This window comes from Myotis davidii, unplaced genomic scaffold (genome assembly GCF_000327345.1).
Source record: "Myotis davidii unplaced genomic scaffold, ASM32734v1 scaffold405, whole genome shotgun sequence".
Classification (NCBI taxonomy): domain Eukaryota; kingdom Metazoa; phylum Chordata; class Mammalia; order Chiroptera; family Vespertilionidae; genus Myotis; species Myotis davidii.
Genome location: NW_006296048.1, coordinates 83,969 through 106,280, shown reverse-complemented (window position 1 = coordinate 106,280; position 22,312 = coordinate 83,969). Strand labels below are relative to the sequence as shown.

The 22,312-nt window shown below is 35.9% G+C and overlaps 1 protein-coding gene across 16 annotated transcripts in view; it reads left to right on the top strand.

Moving 5' to 3' along the window:
- PARD3 (par-3 family cell polarity regulator) overlaps positions 1–22,312 on the top strand; it is a 621,610-nt gene that overhangs the window by 523,728 nt on the left and 75,570 nt on the right. For 8 of the 16 annotated variants that reach the window (XM_015568613.1, XM_015568618.1, XM_015568611.1 and 5 more), the window contains 4 exons: positions 1,923–2,112; positions 7,686–7,837; positions 8,903–8,947; positions 14,312–14,539. In XM_015568613.1, coding sequence (XP_015424099.1) covers positions 1,923–2,112; positions 7,686–7,837; positions 8,903–8,947; positions 14,312–14,539 — 615 coding nt within the window. The remainder of the gene's footprint in view (positions 1–1,922; positions 2,113–7,685; positions 7,838–8,902; positions 8,948–14,311; positions 14,540–22,312) is intronic. The other 8 variants (XM_015568620.1, XM_015568617.1, XM_015568616.1 and 5 more) reach the window with 4 other exon arrangements.

Genomic DNA, 22,312 nt, shown 5'->3' with positions numbered 1-22,312 from the left:
AATGCCGAGTAAAACTTTTAGTGAACATGTAGTATTTCTATAATAGGGCAGTTTATGCTAAATAATGAATGCATCTGAAATTTCTAGCAAGGTTGCTTTTGTGGGTTATTCTGAAAAGATGTATATGTGATTTAATTTTTGCACCTTTGTTGAAATGTCCAGTATCATTTATATTTTAGAAATCCTTCAAGATCATATATTTGTCATCCCAAAATTTCCATAATACTGTTAAAACAAAAATTATCATTTACTTTAAAATTTAAATCATAAGATCAATGTTAAAATGTTAATAGAATTTCTACACATTGCTCTTGTGCTATTTTAAGCAATGCTTTATAATTCAGGGAAAGTGTACTCTCTGTAAAATGGTGGCTAATCAATTTTAATGGTAATAAGAACTAGTATAGCTGATTTAACAGATTTGGACATTGGAGTTAAAATGAGAGTTTTCTCATTCTCTTGTAAGGTGATAGGGAAATTGTCTATTTTCCTTGCTTTGTTGGAAAAGCCAGGCCAGTGGGTCCATATCATCCATGCTACAGATTTCTGTGCGCATGACCTCCCACAAAGTATTCATGTGTTTTAAAGCTTGGTTCACAGTTCTTTCTCATAATTATGGCACAAGGTTTTGGTAGTTAGCCAGAAGAACAGTAGGCATTTTGGGGAGGAAAATGGCATCATTTGGACCCTAGCTTTATCTTTAAGGATTTAGGGCCTGGAATCATAATTTTATCCTAAGAAATGTAAATACCTGTCATGCTGATCTGTGAACCTGAGCAGATTTTCCTGAAAAAAACTGATAAGTGTAGACAGTTTTGGGTCTTTACTTACCAAGAACACTATATCCTAATTGAATAAATCAAAACTATACTCTGCCCTGTCTTGGGCTGAAAATCCCTGGGCAGTCAGATTCTTTTTTTTTTTTTTTTTAAATCCTTACCTGAGGATATTTTCCCATTGATTTTTAGGGAGAGTGGAAGGGAGAGGGAAAGACAGAGAGAAACATCTATGTGAGAGAAACACATCGAATGGTTGCCTCCTGCATGAGCCCCGACCAGGGCCCATGCTGGGGAGGAGCCTGCAACCAAGGTATTTGCCCTTGACCAGAATCGAACAGGTCTATGCTCTATCTGGGCCAAACCGGCTAGGGCTCAGATAAACCTTTACTTTTCAAGATCAATTGTGCCATCTTCCCCCAAAGCCTTTATTCTGCATGTGCTCATCTTTGAAGCATCACTTGAATGTACCATGGGCATTTCTGCTTCATGTATTGAATGATGATCCTGCCGATGAAAAAGACCTTATTAATCATTCAAAACCCAACTCTGATGTTAACCTTTGTTAAGATGCTGAGCATCCTCTGTCTCTAGTTACCCAGGCAGTAACAGCACTAGAGAATGGCACAGCACTTCTGGCACGTCACTCATAGCACCAATCAGTTCTCAACTTTTAAATGTCTATCTCCTTCTCTAGGGTTTGAACAATTTAGGGGCAGAAATTAAGTCTTTCTTATATACCTACTACATGAATGAATGGGTGAATGGTTGCTATAAGTCTGCAGGGCTTCCCTCTAAGTTTCCTGGTAAAAAATTTCAAAGGACTTTCATAATGTAGAAACTATGTATCATTTTCACATTAGAAGACATTCTGGAGATCATCTCTGGCTTTATGAAACTTAAAACCAGAGAAATTGAGTACTCTGATCAGAGCTACATAGCTCTGGTGGTAGAGGAAGGAATAAACTTGAGGTCTCCATTTGACATTCATCTATGAAAAATAAATTGCCTTAATTAAATTTTGTTCTATCAGGTTGAACAGATGTTTGGAAATTTAGTTTGTTTTTTTTCTGATGTAGCAAAGTATTAATGCACATTAACACTTAACACGAGTCTAGAATTTCTTTTTTTTTTTTTACTGGACAGGTAAATACCAGCTGTCCCCCACAGTGAATATGCCCCAAGATGATACTGTCATTATAGAAGATGACAGGGTACCAGTGCTTCCTCCACATCTCTCCGACCAGTCATCTTCCAGCTCTCATGATGATGTGGGCTTCATGACAACAGACCCTGGCCCCTGGGCTAAGGCTGCAATCAGTGATTCAGCAGACTGGTAAGTTCACACTCCACGGAATAGAAGACATTAGTGAATTATAGTCACAGTTTATCTGTGTTTTTAAAAGCCCATCACTGAGCACAGTTAATCTTTTTTTTTTTTTTTATAGGAGTGTTCTGTTTTCATGGTTTGAATACTCTTATTAATTATCACTCTTTTAATTAAAAATTTTCTCAAAGCCTATAAACTTGCCCAATTGTTTTAGCCTTTGCAGAGCTGTATAATAATTTAGCCAAAACAGTAACAAAACTACCACTAACCAGAAAACCCTATTCATTTGTTAATTTACTATTTATTATATTTTATCAGTGTCAATTTGATGAATTGTTTTTCTATTAAGTAAATAAATTTTAAGCAAATCTCTAAGGTAACTCAAATTTGTCATAATTAGATGACATTGGCCAAATTAATAGTTGATATGTTCTGAGAATGGGAAGATTTATTTTAAGAGTGCTGTAGCTATACTATTCATTTTTCATGGGCTTTTATTTTTCTTTCTAATTGAATTTATTGGTGTGACATTGGTTTACAAAACCATACAGGTTTCAAGTGTACAACTCAATAAAACATCATCTGCTCACTGTATCGTGCACCCACCACCTTTTGCCCACCTTCACCCCCACTTCCCTCTGGCTGTTCCCACTGTTGCCTGTGTCTATGTATATATATATTTTTTGGCTAATCCCTTCACCTTCTTTCAGCCAGTCCCCCAGTTCTTGCTTGTAGCATTGTGACTTTGGGGCAGTCTGATGCTATTTTTTTCTCCTATATCTTTCAAAATTGAAGTAAGCTTTTGATATTATTGAGTGAATGTGTGGTCCATGAATGTGGATTAGGGTTTTAATTTGCATGCCTAGCAATTATATAAATCAATAAACAATAGGAAAGTGCTGCTTGTCGATGACCTTGTAAGATTGTAGTGATAATTAACACAAACTGTGTGAAGCATTATACCAGAATTTTCTCATTGCCCTTTCTCTGGGATCTTTATGGAATACATCAGCAAAATTATATTTTAATATTATAGTATCGTTCCTTCACCACTTAACCATTTCTGTTACCTCCTCTTCCTTAGACTTGCATCAACATTAAATATTAGATAGGAGGAGTCCTGGTGACTGGCATTTATTTGTGTTAACATTTTAGTGATGACCTTAACAAAATGAACAACCCCCACAGTCCTCTTCCCCCATTCCTCTCATGAGCTCAAGAAAACACAGCTGGGTCATGGGTTAGTTCTCCATGGGTCAGTGTTCTTTGAGAACAACTTTTTATTTGCACCCTTGAAAAGTCCTTATCTATCTTTTTTCCTCCCCTCCCCTCCCTTTTCCCCTCCCCTTTTCTCTCTCTCTCTCTCTCTCTCTCTCTCTCTCTCTCTCTCTCTCTCTCTCTCTCTTTCTCTCAATTCTCTTATTGAAACACAGGATTTAAAAATAGACCTCCACCCCAGCCAGTGTGACTCAGCACTTGAGCATCGACCAAGAGGTCGCTGGTTCAATTCCTCCATCAGGGCACATGCCAGGTTGCAGTCTGGATTCCCAGTAGGGGGCATGCAGGAGGCAGCTGATCAATGATTCTCATCATTGATGTTTCTATCTCTCCTATCCCTCTCCCTTCCTCTCTTTAAAGAAAAAAAAAAAATCAATAAAAATAGACCTCCAATCGAGCCCCCATGATAATAATTACCTGAATGTGTTTTTTGGTTCAACTTGGAGGGGAAGTTCAAGTGTAAAGTAAACTCCTATTTGAACTCCACAGATGCCTTTACATTTGCTGCTGCAGATTTTATCTTTCTGAAGTGAGAGCAACAACAGGGAAAAGCATTCATCTTAGGGACAAAAGCCTTTGAATCTCCACCATGATGAGAAATTGTGAAGGTGGCAGAGGAATAGATCCATGGGGGGCTTTGTGTTGGTGAAAGTAAATAAATAACTAGCAGGGATTAATTGTGGCATTGTCTTCCCCAAAGGGATTCCTGAAATGGCAGGAAGTGGGGCAAGGAAAACAATATGAATAAAGGGTTATCTAAACAAGAATGGCAGCTGTTCTGAATCACAGCAGAAAATGTAAGCTTTTCAGCCAGACAATATCTCCCTAATCCTTGATGAAAATGTTACAAAAACAAAAGGGAAATAAGACAGGATTAATAACTGGAATTTTAATAACATTGGGGGTCAGGATATGGTTACATTCTTTAAAGAGTCAGCTGTTAGTCCTGAAATCTAACTTGTTAAGTATTCTACTGTACTGTTTATTGTGTCTGAAAGTAGTTTAATGGGTCTATTGATAGGGAAGAATTAATATGTCATGGTTTAAGAATATTTAGTTATATTAAGACTCATTAATTCACCAACTCATTTGATATTTTAAATTGTGTGTGTTTACAGTTCACTGTACTGGAAGGATGACTATGTCAAATGGCTAAAATTTTAATTTGTTAACTAATAGAATATATTTTCAATCCATTAGTTGATTTAGGGAACATTAACAATGGTTTATGGGGAAAACAGTACATTCTAATTTTAATGACAACATAACTTTAGAGGATATAAAATTAGTTTATGAAATATGATAATATGTAGTTTTCAAATAACATTAGCAATAACAATTTGTATTTCTTTGAAAAAATTTTTACTAGTAATTTTATTAAAATTGTATTTCAAATTCATTCTGTTCATCAATTTGATACCTTATTGGAGTTTAGGTTTTAAAATATTCCACATGATACTAAAACAAACAAACATATGCAGAATGGTTGAAGAGATCAACTTTCAACATATAAAAAGTAATTTTATTAAAAGTGTACTATTTAGAGTTTTTCATTACTGATTGGATTTTAATTATTATATGGGTTTTAATTTTTCACTTCTAGGACTGTGTAATTATGTTGGGATGTGTGTGCTCTGGAAATTGTAAGCATAGTAGTATCTGAATACTACTATGTAAGCATAACATACAAGCATATATATTTATGAAATATGCATAAATAATATACAATTATATATCTAATGCTCACTATTTCTGTACATACCTACATACACAGTACAGTTGACCCTTGAACATCATGGGTCCACTTAACATAGTTTTTTTTTTTCCAATAAATACTGTACTGTTTTCCATCTGTGATTGGGAGTCTGCAGATACAGAGGGCTGACAATATGATTGCTGTACACCATTTTATATTGAGAAGTATCCATGGATTTTTGGTACTTGTGGAGGGTCCTGGAACCAATCTTTATGAATACTGAGGGACAACTTAAGTTTTGGGGGATTCAAAAATTACATATGGATGTTTGACGGATAGGTGGGGGTGGGGAGGTGGGTTTGCTCCAGTAACCCCAGTGTTGTTCAAATATCAGCTGCCTGTAAGCATCCTTGGATGTGAATGGGCACATAAGGCTTTAAGATAAAAGAATTTATTCAAAGTTTTATAGGAAAATATATGTTAAAAATTGAAAGAGTTAGTGTAGAATGTAAACAAAATAACTTCATTAGGGCATATATATGATGGTGTTTTACAAAACAAAAACAAAAATACATTGTTATTGCCTTGGGCTCACCTCCCAATCTCTGGGTATGTCCTTTTTCAGTACCTGGGCCAGGACTAGGGTGAGGCAAGGTAGTTGCCCAGGGTTCAAAATGTAAGGAGGCACTCACTCGCAGATTCCAACCCTGAACTTGCATGGCCCTGAGATTGAGTGCTGCCTTAAATTCAGAGCCCTAGGCATGTACCTTGCCTCATTCTAGGGGCCTGCTTTGTATTTGGTGGAAAAGATTGAGAAAGAGTATTCCTTTGTGTTGTTTTTAAGGATCCTATTTCCATTATCATATTTTGTATTATCTTTATAATTTGAGAAAGTCTTTATTGGGCAGTAATAAGTTATTTTGTGTAGGGTTTTGCAATTTACAAAGGGCTTTCACCTATGTCATTGAATTCTTTCATGGGCCTTGTGAGATGGATGAAGCAACTAGTGTTCTCACATGTGGGCAATACATTTCAGTTCACTTAGCCTGACATCAGAGCATTTTCCTTGATGTCTTCCTTTTCATCAGTTTTGGTTTAGCTACTCTGTAAGAGCCAGTTATTTTATGCTCAGTAAGTTGTAACTTAATTTCTGATACATATCCAAACTAGATCACTATCCTTTTCCCAATATGGAGGAAAATTCTCAAAAAAGGCTCATGAAGCTTGCTTCTGTCAGGAGCATAAGGAAGGTTGTTATAAACCCAGCTGACATAGTGGAAGTGATCCCCTCACATTCCAGTAGATTAGTTAACTGGGGAGGCACGTTCTGCTACCTGGTCAGATAGGTAAGGTGGCACAGCACTGACATAGGAAAGCTATTTATTTTCTCGGTGTACCCAGAGGAAAATGATTTTCATTGTATGCGCTGTGCTCAGAAAACCTGAGATGCTTTTTAAAGTCTTTACAAGTTTTTACAAATAGAGGTGATTTCCTATCATCCCTGCCACTTCCATTGGGAAAACACATCAAACTGTATCCTGTTGCAATGGTTTGCCATATACTTCATCATCTCTGCTTCAGTCACTGTGTTGGTATGACCATATCAAATATCATCTAGTCTAAGTCATGTTTTTTCTGGCTTCCTCAAATACTGTTTATTCTCTCATCTATGCAGTCACAGCTTCTGCTATATACTTCTGGTTTGGTATTTTTCTTAGGAACTCAGAGATCAGAGATATTTTTCTTTTTAAAAAAAATATATTTTTTTATTGATTTCAGAGAGGAAGGGAGAGAGAGAGATTGAAATATCAATGATGAGAGAGAATCACTGATCAGCTGCCTCCTGCATGCCCCACACTGGGGATCGAGCCTGCAAGCCAGGCATGTACCCTGACGGCGAATCGAACCATGACCTCCTGGTTCATAGGTCAACGCTCAACCACTGAGCCACGCCAGCGAGGTGAGATCAGAGACCTTTTAATTTTTGTACCCAGCAAGATGCCTTAATCAGAATAGGTTCTAATAAAGATTTTGTTGAGTTGACCTTCTCAGTTTGATTAAGTATTGCAGAGAAACTACATCCTTATGAAACTACATGCCATAGGTGCTTTTTTTTTCTTTTCTGTAACCCCAGATAAAGGATATATAAGAAGACCAGAATACATATATGTTTTTTAAAATGTCTATTCATTTTCAATTTATATAGTTACTTGTTTGCTGCCAATATTTGTATTAATATATGAAAAGTTTCCTGAAATTTTCAATCATTTTAATGTCTAAAAGATATAAGGCTTATTTTTGATAATCACTTAAAAATAATAATGCATTGTCAAGTAGAGTGAGGAAAATGTCAGAGGGAAGTAGAAGAGGAGAGAACTCACATGGAGAAAGAATTACTAAATGTAAATTAATGTTGTATTTTCCTATTACTATACAGCCACAGTTTTTTAAAAAAATGTATTATATTTGTGTAATTTAGTTTAAATATTTTTGAGGAATATACATATGTACATACTCATACACACAGGTATATATGAACTTTCCTAAATTGAATGTCTTCTATTTTTAGTAAATATGTTTATGTTTTTCTTTCTTTTCACACCAGCTCTTTGAGTCCAGATGTTGATCCAGTTCTTGCTTTTCAACGAGAAGGATTTGGACGCCAGAGTATGTCAGAAAAACGCACAAAGCAATTTTCAGATGCCAGTCAATTGGATATCGTTAAAACACGAAAATCAAAAAGCATGGATTTAGGTAGTGAGTACAGTCTCCATGAATCTTTATCTAAATAGATGCTTTCATATTAAAATTGATGGTCCCAAATACATGTTGTTTACTTGGAGCAATAGAGAAAATAAATGTGAAATGTGATAATTTGGCAAAAATTAATTTTTCTCTGAGTTTGAGATAAAATATTTCTAATAAATGGCATGTTTATATAATGTGCAATATGTTAATATTTATGTTTTCTGATGAGAAAAGAAACAAACACATGTGTATATCATACATGAAAAGATATATTCATGTATCTTTATTTGAAGCAATGAAATGTTTTAACACTGGCTGTTTAAAACCAATTTCATTGAAATAATATTTGTTTGGTTTTGGCATTCTGAACTAAAAGAAAAAAGTTTTGGAGAAAAATCATTATCTCAATCCATGTCTAGAATTTGGGTACTTCATATTTTCCTTTAATGCTATTCTTTAAGGTTTATTTAATAGAAACTCTCATGTGTTGATAAGAAAGGCATTTAATTAAATAATAATTTGAGAGACTATTGTAGAAAGTATTTGAAGCAAATGAGAGCAGGAAAATAACCATAGTTATTCAATCAAACACCAATCAGGTAGTGTCTCTTTTTAAATTCTAATCTACCAAAACAAACAAACAAACAAACAAATAAATAAAATAATCATGCCTGTAAACTGATTGAATGATTTTTAAACCCTTTGTTCATCAACTGTAACTTATTTATGCTATTCCTTGGTGGCTTTTTATACTTCAAGACTAAAAGCATTAATTTAAATTAATTAAATTTTACATGCATAAAAGAAAAATTTGGCAATACATTGCTTTGGCTAATTATGATATGCTAACATAAATAACATTACATGTCTGTGAAATGAAATGAATGGCATATTGCATGGAGACACTGCTTCCCCCCGCCCTTTTGATTATATATATTTGCTTGAGTTTTCATATTATTTGCATGAAATATTACCTAAGGATTATCACATAACTGAAAAGATCTGGAAATGGTTGAAGCATGTTGGGCTGTGGGACTAACTGGGCTAACCATTTATACATTTACCTTTTAACAGTAGCTGACGAGACTAAACTCAGTACAGTGGATGACCAGAAAGCAGGTAAGAATGGACCATTAAACTGTTGCCATAGAAACTGTGGTCCAAGGAGCTTATCGTAATTATAGAGCTGCCAATCATATTGTATGTACACATAAATACTTCAGTCTTGCATGGATGTTTTCATTGTAGGAAATCAAATTATACAAGAAGAAAAAGTTTCTGTTAGGAGAAATTTATCAGTGTAGTACATCTAAATGGAAATGTAATTTAGTGCTTCAAAAATGCTTAAACAATCTAGATTTTTTAAATTATATTTGTGTAAGAATGTTTTGTAACAATTTAAGAAAAATCAAAATCCTGAAGACATGATCTCTTGGATAGATTCTTGTTTTTAAGTTATTTCTTTTGCCTAGATTAACATCCAAAGAAATACTTTCAAAGTGGTGACTTTTATTTGAAGGGTAATAATAGCACAAGTATAAATATTTGTCATCGAAGGACATTGTCTAATAATTGCTATCATTATTTACTCAGAAAACCTTTTTTTTCTAATGCAAGAATTAGCTCATAGTTACCTGACATTGAAATTAGACTGTATAATATATATTGCTCCTTATCTTAACTTTGTGAACCTGTTTAAAAGTTTTTGTGCTCTAGCCGGTTTGGCTCAGTGGATAGAGCTTTGCCTGCAGACCAAAGGGTCCCAGGTGTGATTCTGGTCACATGGTTATAGGCTCCTCCCTGGCCCAGGCCCTGGTTATGGTGCATAATCAATGTTTCTCTCTGTGTCTTTCCCTCTCTTCCACTCTCTCTAAAAATCAATGGAAAAATATCCTCAGGTGAGGATTAATCCTATATAATAAAGAGGTAATAACATCCCGCAAGGGGTCCCAGATTGGAAAGGGTGCAGGCTGGGCTGAGAAACAACCCCCCCCCCCAAGTGCATGAATTTTGTGCACTCGGCCTCTAGTAAATAAATAAATAAAATAATAAAAGTTTTTGTTGTTGTTTTGTTAACTATTTAGGATAACTTCAAAATGCTTTCTAAATTATTCCATAGAAACAATTGGTTATATTGAACTGGGATTTTGCATTATAGTATATTTTACTTTTTATGTTATTTTATGAAAATAATAAAAGGAAAGTTTTTATTTACAATTAAAGTAATGTGCTTTGTACAATTGAGAATAGTGTTTTAATTATTCTAAATCAAGTATGATGTAGCAGTTATACCACTTACCACTAATTAGGTTCAATTCACCTTTTTAACCTATAGTAGTAATTGGTTTGAAAATCTGTATCCCACATATCTATGTAAAGATGATTGTGAATTGGAGTTTTCACAATCTGTAGAGTAAAAGATAGATTGTAAAAATTATATCCAATAAATCATGGATCCACTGTAGTGCAAAGCAATTGACTATAGCTCAGCTATTAGTAAGTAGTTTTTTTCTTTTATCAAACAAAATTCATTTAAATTTTGAACTAAGGCGAAAGAAAATCATTTTTGATAGTTTCCATATGTAAAATAATTATTAGTTTTTGGAGATATTATTTTACAGTACTTTTAGGAAGTAACTTCTGTCCAAATTAATGTTCATAAAAACCAAAGTGAAAAAATTCAATAAAGACCATGAATTTTTACATTATGACAATTAGGTAAAGTAAAGGAAAATACTTAATTTAAACAACTCACTACTACTAAAAAAGAATAGAACAATTCATTGTGATTAAAATATAATGATATTCAGATTAAATAACTTTCATGGTGAGAAGGGAAATTTTATCACCTTAATTGAATCGTGTTTATAGTGTTTTAACATCCTAGATATAAAGAGCTTTTTTTCTCTTTATTTACTACTAGAGGCCCGGTGCCCAAAAATTTGTGCACTGGCGGGGGGAGGGGGAGTGTAGCGAGTCCCTCAGCCCGGCCTGCGCCCATTCACAGTCCAGGACCCTTTGGGGGCTGTCCACCTGTCAACTTAGGCCCACTCCCCAGGGGATCCGGCCTAAGCTTGCAGTCAGACATCCTTCTAGCTGCCAGGGAGCCCTCAGGAGATGTCCAACTAAAGGCTTAGGCCCCCAAGGGATCGGGTCTAAACCGCTAGTTGGACATTCTTAGTGCTGGATGGAGGCTCCTGCCACCACCACTGCGCTGACCAGCCATGAGCTAGCTTCTGGCTAAGTGGCACTCCCCATATGGAAGTGCATTGACGACCAGGGGGGAGCTCCTGCATTGAGTGTCTGCCCCCTGGTGACCAGTGGGCATCATAGCAACCGGTCATTCTGCCGTTCAGCCAATGTGCATATTAGCCTTTTATTATTATTATATAGGATGTGCAGTCCATCCTATAAATTAAATTGGAAAAACTTGGACTGGGACAAAAAACAAATTACTATATAGACTACAAATTTTCAGTTATTATTCTCATTTCACTTCACTTGAATTTTTAAGATTATCATGATTTTATAGTTTAGTCCAGAGTTTTTTGGTAGAGACATAGTGACATTTTTAGCATAGATTGTCAGTCTAGCCATAAGCCTTTTATAATGAAAACTGAATTCCATTTCTCTTTGCCCTTGCAAAATACATTCTCTACTTGTTCTTCAGCAAGATGGGTAGGAACAGAAAACGAGACCTAGGGAAAACAGTGTGATTGTTATTTTCATTTAATTCATGGAATTACGGGTTTTGTGATATTTGGGAGGTAAATTTACTTTCTGAAAGAAAAGAGAGGACAGGAATTAGAAGATAATTGGGTTGCTAACAGTTTAATCCTTGAATAGAAAAAATAAAGTATCCGAATGGACTAAAAGATTTATATAAGGAGCTTTAAATATTATTTAAAAATGAAAAGATAATTGATTTTTTTGTGTTTTGTAAATACCACTAATTCTTTGCCCAAACAAATTTTCAATTTTCCTTACTAGTAAATGTGGAATTTTTAATATTAGGGATCTCACTAACCCTCATCCAGGAATTTAAACACATTAGTTAACTAAACCTTTGTTAAAGTTTCTTTGACAAATATAATACTTAGGTGAATAATAACAATTTTACAGATCAAGAATTAGCAAGCTCTTTCTGTAAAAGACCAGATAGTAAATATTTACATAGGCCTTTATAGCAGTTACTTAATTCTGATGTAACATAAAGCAGCTATAAAATATATGTAAACAAACAGGCAAGGCTTGTTTCAAAATTTTTTTCCAGATTTGACCCCAGATCTACTGATCCCTGTTATAGATTCACAAATTATAGATGCTTTGTTTTTATAATATTTTATTGTGAAAATTTTTAACCATATATTAATATAGAGACAGTAGTTCATTGATCTGTCATATATCCCATACACACCATTGATAATTATCAACATTTTGTTAAAATGTTATTCTACAGTATAACCTCTGATTTACACTTACAAAATATCTATTGCTTGTTTAGTTATACTTTGTTTTGCTTCCCAGATTTGCCTGCATTTATGTATTTTTAAAATTTATTTTTTGTTAACTATCACCCAAGGATATTTCTTCCAAGTTTTTATTTTTTATTATTTTTTTAAATTTATCTTTATTATTGAAAGTATTACAGATGTCCCCTTTGTTTTCTTTTCCCATTGAGCCTCTCAAACCCCACACCAGCCCCTCCTAGGCCTTCACTACACAATTGTCTGTGTCCATGGGCTATGCATACATGCATATAAGTTCCCCAGTTAATCTCTCCCCCCACCCACACCTTCCCTCTGAAGTTCTTGTCTGTTCTATGCTTGTATGTCGCTGGATCTATAAATGTTCATCAGTTTATTTTGTGCATTTTTTGAAACCAAGAAATCACCAAATATTTGCTTTATTCATTTTGGTTCCTTGATTTCTTAATTTTTTGTTCAGTTACTTGGAACAAAATTTGTTTCCATCCTGTGACATAGCTTTTATGGGTATTTAGAACACAAACTTGTCAAAAGTTATACTAATGTTATCAAGAGAAAAAGTATTATTGATCATTCTGGAAAGAAATAGTTTATGTGAATTTTTGTCATAAAATAATCTATATATATGCACACCTACATTGAGAAAGTTAAATAAATCATCTTTTTCTTCCCAAGCACAATAATTACGGGATAATATTTCTTCATTGGAATCATCTGCCTGTCTTTTTGCCTGTTACATTTTTAACATATTTAAACTTAAAATTGCCATCTCATTGTGAAAATTAGGTGAATATGTAATGTAAATGAATCTTAAAAAGATAATTCTTGTTTTGACTCTGAATTCAATTTTTACTCAGCTTTACACTCTGAGCCATAAAAAACCTATGTCATCACCATATGTCTTTTAATAATACCTTACCAAAGCTACTCCTGAATTTTTAATCAATCTAGGGGCTGATGACCCATCTAGAGACAAACTAGTCTCTCCTATGTGCCCATTTGTTTGCACGAGTCTTTCTAATCATGTACGTGAAGAACTAATTCTGTAACTTAGATTTCCAATGTGGTAGTACAAAGCAGGTACTTGAGTAATCTAGAGCCTAAATTTATCTACTTTTAAGCCCCAAGTTAGGCAGTGATGGATGACACTTGCTTACCTACTTAAAGAAATCTGTGTTGATTGCCTTCTAAAGCATGGTACTCTTGGTGTTATCTCAGGCCTTTCTGCCCTCTATCTCAAGAAATAGGGGCAAATTGTGAATTCTCTGAGTTCTTCCCTCCATCTTACTGAAAAGTTTTTTGGTAATTGGTTAGCACTTATTTCTCAAGGAGATATTATTTCCAGGCCTGAAAGTCTTAACTCCTCATGTCAGCTCTTCAGTCTCTCCTTTGTTACCTCTATCTAGGGCGAGCCCTTATGTAATTTGTTTCTGTTCAAGTCTTGTATTGATTCTTTCCATGGAATGTTAATACTGCCCAGAACGAGGTTTCAGCCTGGTGTCAGGGTGCCCTTATGGTATCGGTGACATGTAGTCTTTTGTGCTCTCTTTAAGTATAAGTTGTGAACATGCACTGTACTTGATGGAGCTCATTGATATGAAAGTGTAACTTCTGTTAAAAATTCGAAATATATTTCCAAATTTTGAACTATCAAAAACTAATTTCAGTGAAGTTAAAAAGAGTACTCTTGGTTGCTTACCTTAGCCTTCTCATTATTTGTGCTCTACTAGTGAGCCTTTGGGTTATTCTGGTTCTTTTAGGTTATTTACATAACTAGGAGCAGATGATTTGACAAAAATTTCACTTGGGCTTAAAATGGAAATTAATAACTTAAAGCTTAAAGTTTTACCTCATAAAAATAAAGAAAATAGACAAAATTTAATATCTATTTGGGAAAAATAAAAATGACTTAATTTTTTCCTTAATTTATAAATGTTCAGGAATATAAATTCCACCACTAATTCTAATTAACATTTTATTTTTGTAACCCTCCAAGGTTCCCCCAGCAGAGATGTGGGGCCTTCCCTAGGTCTGAAGAAGTCAAGCTCATTAGAAAGTCTTCAGACAGCAGTGGCTGAGGTGACTTTGAATGGGGATATTCCTTTCCATCGCCCACGACCTCGGATAATCAGAGGAAGGGGGTGCAATGAGAGCTTCAGAGCTGCCATTGACAAGTCTTACGATAAACCCACAGTGGATGATGATGATGAAGGCATGGAGACATGTAAGTTTATAATGTAAGAAAGAAAAGCAGTTGCAAATAGCTCGATAAAGCAGCAGTTTTTTAAAGTGTACCTCAGGGAACCCTGGGGTTCACAGTACCCTTCACAGGGAGGTCTAAACTACTTTCATAATAAGAAGTTATTTATCTTTTTATTCTTATTCTCTCACAAGTATACAGTGGGGTTTTCTAGAGGCAACATGTCATGTGACATTGTGGTAGAATGAATGCACATCAGATAGAAAAATCTGTCTTTTCAGCCAGGTTTTAATGAGATTTGCTAAAATATAAAACAGTGCCATTGTTCTCACTATTATTTTTGGAAAAACGGTATTTTTTGTAAAAATATAATTTCTGTTAACTTGAAATTTTATTTTTATAAAGTAATTAATATTTTTAAGCTTTCTGTTTTAATTCAGTCAATATTGATAATACATAATATTTTTATTTTGAGTTCTTAATAATTTTTAGGATCATAAAGGTATATTCAGACCAAAATGTTTGAAAACCACTGCAACACAGTACATGTATAATGTGATGTCTTCAATGACTATATTAATAATCTATGACTTTAAAAACATTTTTGTTTTGTTTTTATGAATTTCTCATGCTTTCCTTGAACTAAACTAACAAGATATTTTTGTGTGTATTTCCAAATCGCAAAATATTTTAAGCCAAGACAATTAAAAGTCAAAGGTTAATATGAATGAGCAATGTTTTCCATCATATATTGAGAAAAAATTAACATTTATAAATATGTACAGTCGTATGCCTCAGGGAGTTATCAAACATTTATGGTATAAATATAATCATTCAATTTAAAAGTTAGGGAAGAACTCTACTAGTTTACTTAGAAGAGAAAGGGCTTAGGAGTTTTAATAGTAAAAACTATTGATTAGCTTATATTGTTCATAACTACTAATTTACATTGTAAGAAAAGTTGGAGACACCACATCTTGAAGGTAAAGCAAAGACCAGAGATAATTAAAGTGGATTGCAAACTACTTATAATTTAATGTTTGGATGGAATTCGTTCTCATACATATATAAGGAAAATTGTGGCGAGGAGGAAGAGTTTTTTGTTTTGTTTTTTAATTTAAATTCTTTATTGTTTAAAGTATTACATGAGTCTCCTTTTTCCCCCATTGACCTCTCCCCGCCACTCCCACCTATAAGCACAAGCCCTCACACCCCCTACTGTCTGTGTCCATTGGTTTTGCTCATATGCATGCAAGTAAGTACTTTGATTGATCTCTTACCCCCTCATCCCCAGCCTTCCCTCAGGTTGTACAGTCTGTTCAATGCTTCTGTGTCTATGGTTCTATTTTTTTCATCAGTTTATATTCATTCTATTCCACAAACGAGTGAGATCGTGTGATATTGATCTTTCTCTGACTGGCTTATTTCACTTAGCATAATACTCTCCAGTTCCATCCATGCTGTTGCAAATGATTAGAATTCCTTCTTTTTTACAGCAGTGTAGTATTCCATTATGTAGATGTACCACAGTTTTTTAATCTACTCATCTGTTGATGGGCACTTAGGCTGTTTCCAGATCTTAGATATGGTAAATTGTGCTGCTATGAACATAGGGGTGCATATATCCTTTCTGATTGGTGTTTCTGGTTTCTTGGGATATATTCCTAGAAGTGGGATCACTGGGTCAAATGGAAGATCCATTTTTAGTTTTTTGAGGAAACTCCATACTGTTCTCTACAGTGGCTGCACCAGTTTGCACTCCCACCAGCAGTGAACGAAGGTTTTTTTCTCCACATCCTTGCTAGCATTTGTCATCTGTTGATTTGTTGATGATAGCCATTCTTGTTGTTTTGATTTGCATCTCTCGGATGATTAGTGACTTTGAGCATGTTTTCATGTGTCTCTTGGCTTTCTGAGTGTCCTCTTTCGAAAAGATTCTATTTAGGTCCTTTGCCCATTTGTTGTTTGTATTGTTTATTTTCCTTTTGTTGAGTTGTATGATTTCCCTGTAAATGTTGGAGATTAAACCCTTATCGAAGATAACATTGGCAAATATGTTCTCCCATGCAGTGGGCTTTCTTGTTGTTTTGTTGATGGTTTCTTTTGCTGTGCAGAGCTTTTTATTTTGATGTAGTCCCATTTGTTTAGTTTCTCCTTTGTTTCCATTGCCCTAGGAGCTGTATCAGTAAAAATATTGCTACAACATATGTCTACTATTTTGCGGCCAGTGGAGTCTTCCAAGATTTTTATGGTTTCCCTTCTTAAGTTTAAGTCCTTTATCCATTTTGAGTTTATTTTTGTGTATGGTGTAAGTTGGTGGTCTAGTTTCTTTTATTTTCTTTCTTTTTTTTTTTTTTGCAAGTATCTGTCCAATTTTCTCAACACCATTTATTAAAGAGACTGTCTTGACTCCATTGTATGCTCTTGCCTCCTTTGTCAAATACTAATTGAGCATAATGGTGTGGTTCAAAATCTGGGGTTTCTGTTCTGTTCCATTAATCTATATGCCTGTTCTTGTTCCAGGACCAGGTTGTTTTGAGAACAGTAGCTTTGTTCAAATATTAATTGAGCATAATGGCTTAGGTTAGGTTCTGGGTTCTCTGTTCTGTTCCACTGGTCTGTGTGTCTGTTCTTGTGTCAGTACCAGGCAGTTTTGAGAACAGTCCCTTTGTAATATAGCTTGATATCTGGTATTATGATCCCTCCAACTTTGTTCTTTCTCAGTATTGCTGCAGCTATTCAGGGTCTTTATATATATATATATATTTTATTGATTTTTTTTTACAGAGAGGAAGGGAGAGAGATAGAGAGTTAGAAACATCGATCAGCTGCCTCCTGCACATCTCCCACTGGGGATGTGCCTGCAACCCAGGTACATGCCCTTAACCAGAATCGAACCTGGGACCCTTCAGTCCGCAGGCCAATGCTCTATCCACTGAGCCAAACCGGTTTCGGCATCGGGGTCTTTTTTTACTCCAGATGAATTTTTGGAGAATTTGTTCTGGGTCTTTGAAATATGCCGTTGGTATTTTAATGGAGATTGCATGGAATCTATAGATTGCTTGGGGTAATATAGACATTTTAATGATGTTGATTCTACCAATCCATGAACATGGTATTGTCTTCCATTTGTTTATGTCTTCCTCTATCTTTTTTTAAAGTGTCCTGTAATTTTCTGAGTACAGGTCCTTTACCTCCTTGGTTAAATTTATTCCTATATCTTAATTTTTTGTTGTAATTGTAAATGGGATTTTTTTTAGTTTCTCTTTCTGTGGGTTCATTATTGGTGTATTAAAAAGCCATAGATTTCTGGGTGTTCTGCTACATTGCCGAATTCATTTATTAAGTCTAGTAGTTTTTTTGATAAAGTCTTTATGGTTTTCGATGTACAATATCATGCCATCTGCGAATAATGACAATCTTACTTCCTCGTTTCCAATTTGGATGCCTTTTATTTCTTCTTCTTTCTGATCGCTATGGCTAGGGCTTCTAGTACTATGTCAAACAGGAGTGGTGAAAGAGGGCATCCCTGTCTTGTTACTGTTCTTAGGAGAAATATTTTTAGTTTTTGCCCATTGAGTATGATGTTGGCTGTAGGTTTGTCATATAAGGCTTTTATTATGTTGAGGTATGATCCCTCTATTCCCACTTTGCTGAGAGTTTTTATCAGAATAGGGTGTTGGATCTTGTCAAATGCCTTTTCTGCATCAATTGATATGATTATGTGATTTTTGTCTTTCAGTTGTTTATGTGATGTATCACATTTATTGATTTGCAGATATTGTACCAGCCTTGCATCCCTGGTATAAATCCCACTTTGTCATGGTGTATGATCTTTTTAATGCAATTCTGGATCCGGTTTGCTAGAATTTTGTTGAGGATCTTGGCATCTATGTTCATCAGGGATATTGGCCTGTAATTATCTTCCTTTGTCATGTCTTTATCTAGTTTTGGGGTTAGGGTAATGCTGGCTTCATAGAAAGAGCTTGGAATTGTGCCTTCCTCTTGAATATTTTGGAATAGATGGAGAAGGATAGGTTTTAGTTCTCCTTTGAATGTACGGTGAAACGCCCCTGTGAAGCCATCCAGTCCAGGACTTTTGTGATTACTGTTTCAATTTCATCTGTGGTTATCAGCCTATTCAGGTTTTTTTATCCTTTTAGATTGAGTTTTGAAAGGTTGTATTTTTCTAGGAATATGTCCATTTCATTGAGGTTGTCCAGTTTGTTGGAATAGAGATGTTTGTAGTATTTTTTTACAATCCTTTGAATGTCTATGGGGTCAGTTGTTACTTCACCTCTTTCATTTCTGATTTTGTTTATTTGGGTCCTCTCTCTTTGCTTCTTGGTGAGTCTGGCTAGAGGTTCATCAACCTTCTTTATCCTTTCAAAGTACCAGCTCTTGGTTTCACTGATCTTTTGTGTGTTTTGTTTGTTTGTTTTTATCTTTATGTCATTTATTTCTCCTCTGATCTTTATTATTTCCTTCCTTCTGGTTACTCTGGGCTTTTCTTGTTGCTTTCTTACTAATTCTTTAAGTTGCAAGGTTAAATAATTTATTACCATTTTTCCTTCTTCTTCTTTTTTTTTTGTTTTATAGGTAGGCCTGTAGAGCTATGAACTTCCCTCTCAGGACTTCTTTCATTGTATCCGTAAATTTTGGGTTGTTGTGTTTTCATTGTCATTTGTTTCCAAGATGGTTTTTTATTTCTTCTTGATCTCTTTTGTAGCCCAATCATTGTTTAATAGCATGCTATTTAGCCTCCAAGTGTTTGATTTTTTTTTCATTGTTTTTATTATAGTTGATTTCTAATTTTATGCCATTCGACCTGAGAAGATGCTTGGTATGACTTCTGTCTTCTTGAATTTAAAGAGACTTTGCCTGTGTCCTAATATGTGGTCTATCTTTGAAAATGTCCCATGTGTACTGGAGAAGAAGGAATATTCTGTAGCTTTGTGGTGAAATGTTCTGAAGATGTCAATTAAGTCCTTCTGATCTAGTGAATCATTTAAGATTGCTGTTTCTTTGCTGATTTTTTGTTTAGAGGATTTATCCAGTGGTGCCAATGGGGTGTGAAGGTCCCCTACTATTACTGTATTGCTGTTGATCTCTCCCTTGATATCTTCCAGGCGTTTTTTTTTTTTATGTATTTGGGTGCTCCTGCTTTGAGTGCATATATGTTTACGAGAGTCATATCCTCTTATTGAATTGCTACCTTTAGTATTATGAAGTGGCCTTCCTTATCTCTTGTTATGACCTTTACTTTGAGGTCTATTTTGTCAGATATAAGTATTGCTATCCCAACTTTTTCTCATTATCATTTGACTAAAAAATTTTTTTCCATCCCTTCACTATCAGTCTGTTTGAATCCTTTGTTCTGAGGTGCGTCTCTTGTAGACAGCAAATATATGGGTCATGTTTTCTTATCCATTCAGCTACCCTATGTCTTTTGATTGGGGCATTTAATCCATTTACATTTAATGTTGTTATTGATAAGTACTTGTCACCATTTTAATTCTTTATGCTTGTATTCCTTCTTGCCTTTTTATTTCTTCTTTTTACAGCAGTCCCTTTAGCATTTCTTGCATTGCTGCCTTGGTGGTAATAATCTCTTTTAAAAAACCCCAACATGTTTTGTCCTAGCTGGTTTGGTTCAGTGAATAGAGCATCAGCCTGCAGACTGAAGGGTCTCGGGTTCGATGCCAGTCAAGGACACATTCCCGGGTTTTGGCTCGATCCCCAGTAGGGGTTGTGCAGGAGGCAGCTGATTGGTAATTTGCTCTCATGATTGATGTTTCTCTCTTTCTTTCCCTCTCCTTTCCTCTCTGAAATCATTAAAAAAATATCAAACAAACAAAAAAACACATGTTTATTGATTTTAGAGAGAGAAGGGAGAAGGAGATAGAAATATCAATGCGGAGGAAACATTGATTGCTTGCCTCCTGTATGCCCACTACTGGGGATCAAGCCTGCAACCCAGGCACATGCCCTCACCTGAAATCCAATCGACAGCCTCTTGGTGCATGGGTCAGTTCTCAATCAACTGAGCCACACTGACTGGACAAAAAGAAGAGTTTTGAATAAAAATCACATTCTTGATTTTGAAGACGGTGGCATAGGTAAACAAACGCCTGTACTCGCTACCTCCCACAACCACATCAAAATTACAACTAAAATACAGACTAACCATCATTCAGAACCACTGCAAAGCTGGCTGAATGGAAGTGCTACAACAAGAGAAGTAAAGAAGAAAGCACACTGAGACCTGTAGGAGGTATGGAGGCACAGAACAGGCTGGTCCAGCACTCATGTGTGCTGCTCTTTTAATCAGGAGGGATATCATCTATGCGGAGGGTGCCCTGAGGAGCAAGGGGTCTCAGCCTCACACCAGACCCCTGGCCCAGTCCCAGAGCTGGGAAGAGAAGTCCCTATGGGCAGTAAGAACTATGGGCTATAAAAACCAGTGTGGATTGGGGCTCAGTGACACAGAGGCTGCTGGAGACCCAGCTATTCCTCTTAAAAGGCCAGCACCACAAACTGAACTTACAAGATCCTGTTTCCTCTGAGCTCCAGAACCAGGGCAAGGCTCTTGGGAACACAGACACATATAAGCAGGAACTAGATTGTGTAACATTGAGGCAGGAATTCAGTGGGGCAGCTTTCTCCCTGATGGAGGTGTTCGCAGGGATCAATGTTCCTATGCTGGGACCCCATGGTCGCAGGGCTGACGGGCAGCCTTTTCTGTTTGCTCCACCCTGGTGATTACCTAAGACATCACCTCATCCAGTTTACAACCCCACCCATGCTGTGTGCAGCGGCTTTTGCATATGAATGGCCTGTCCTTGCCCAGGCTAAAATCTCTCAAGCAAGCTGCATCTGGGTCAGGGAGCCCCAAACCTATCAATAAAACGCCCAAGACCCGACACCAGCACCAGCCTGCCTTGCTTCATAGCTGGGCCTCATTTGGGCACATTCAAACACAATACAAAGAGGAGGAATCTGCAGATCTCTCTGTAGCTCCTGCCAGGTAGCCCCAGGCAGTGGCTGGCTTTGCACCTCCCTGGACAGCCTAGTGGTCAGTGTCAGACCGTACCAGATTACAATTCTACACATCCATAAGTGACACACTCAAGGGACAGACTCTGTGAGCACTAAAGCCCCACTGAAGCAAGTTGTGCTCGTAGGGATGTTTCCTGCACAGCAGTTTTCCCACTGTAGTCACAACTGGTCCCCACAGCCAATTGGCCTGGAGGTCAGTTCCTCCCAGTGACACCAACAGCAATCTAATCTCAACTACCACAAGACTGTGCACACAGCCACAGAGGGGTATACCTAGATCTTCCAGCTCAGGTGACTAGGGAGGCTGAGCCACTGGGCCCTATAGAACACCTATTAAACAAGGCCACTCTACCAACTCAAGGAGACATAGCAGCTCGACCCAGGAAAGCAATCAAAATGCGGAGACAAAGAAACATGTCACAAATGAAAGAAATTGAAGAAAGAAAACTACTGGATATAGAGTTCAAAACCACGATTAGGAGGTTAATCAAGAATCTTCTACAAACCTTCAAAAAAATGGAAAAGGACCATTCAGAAATTAAGAATACACTGACTAAAATAAAGAATAATATACAGAGATTCAACAGTAGAGTAGAGGATTCTGAGAATCAAATTAATAATTTGAAATATAAAGAAGCAAAGAACACCCAACCAGAAGAACAAAAAGAAAAAAGAATCCTAAAATATGAAGATTGTGTAAGGAGCCTCTGGGAAAACTTCAAGCGTACCAACGTCTGA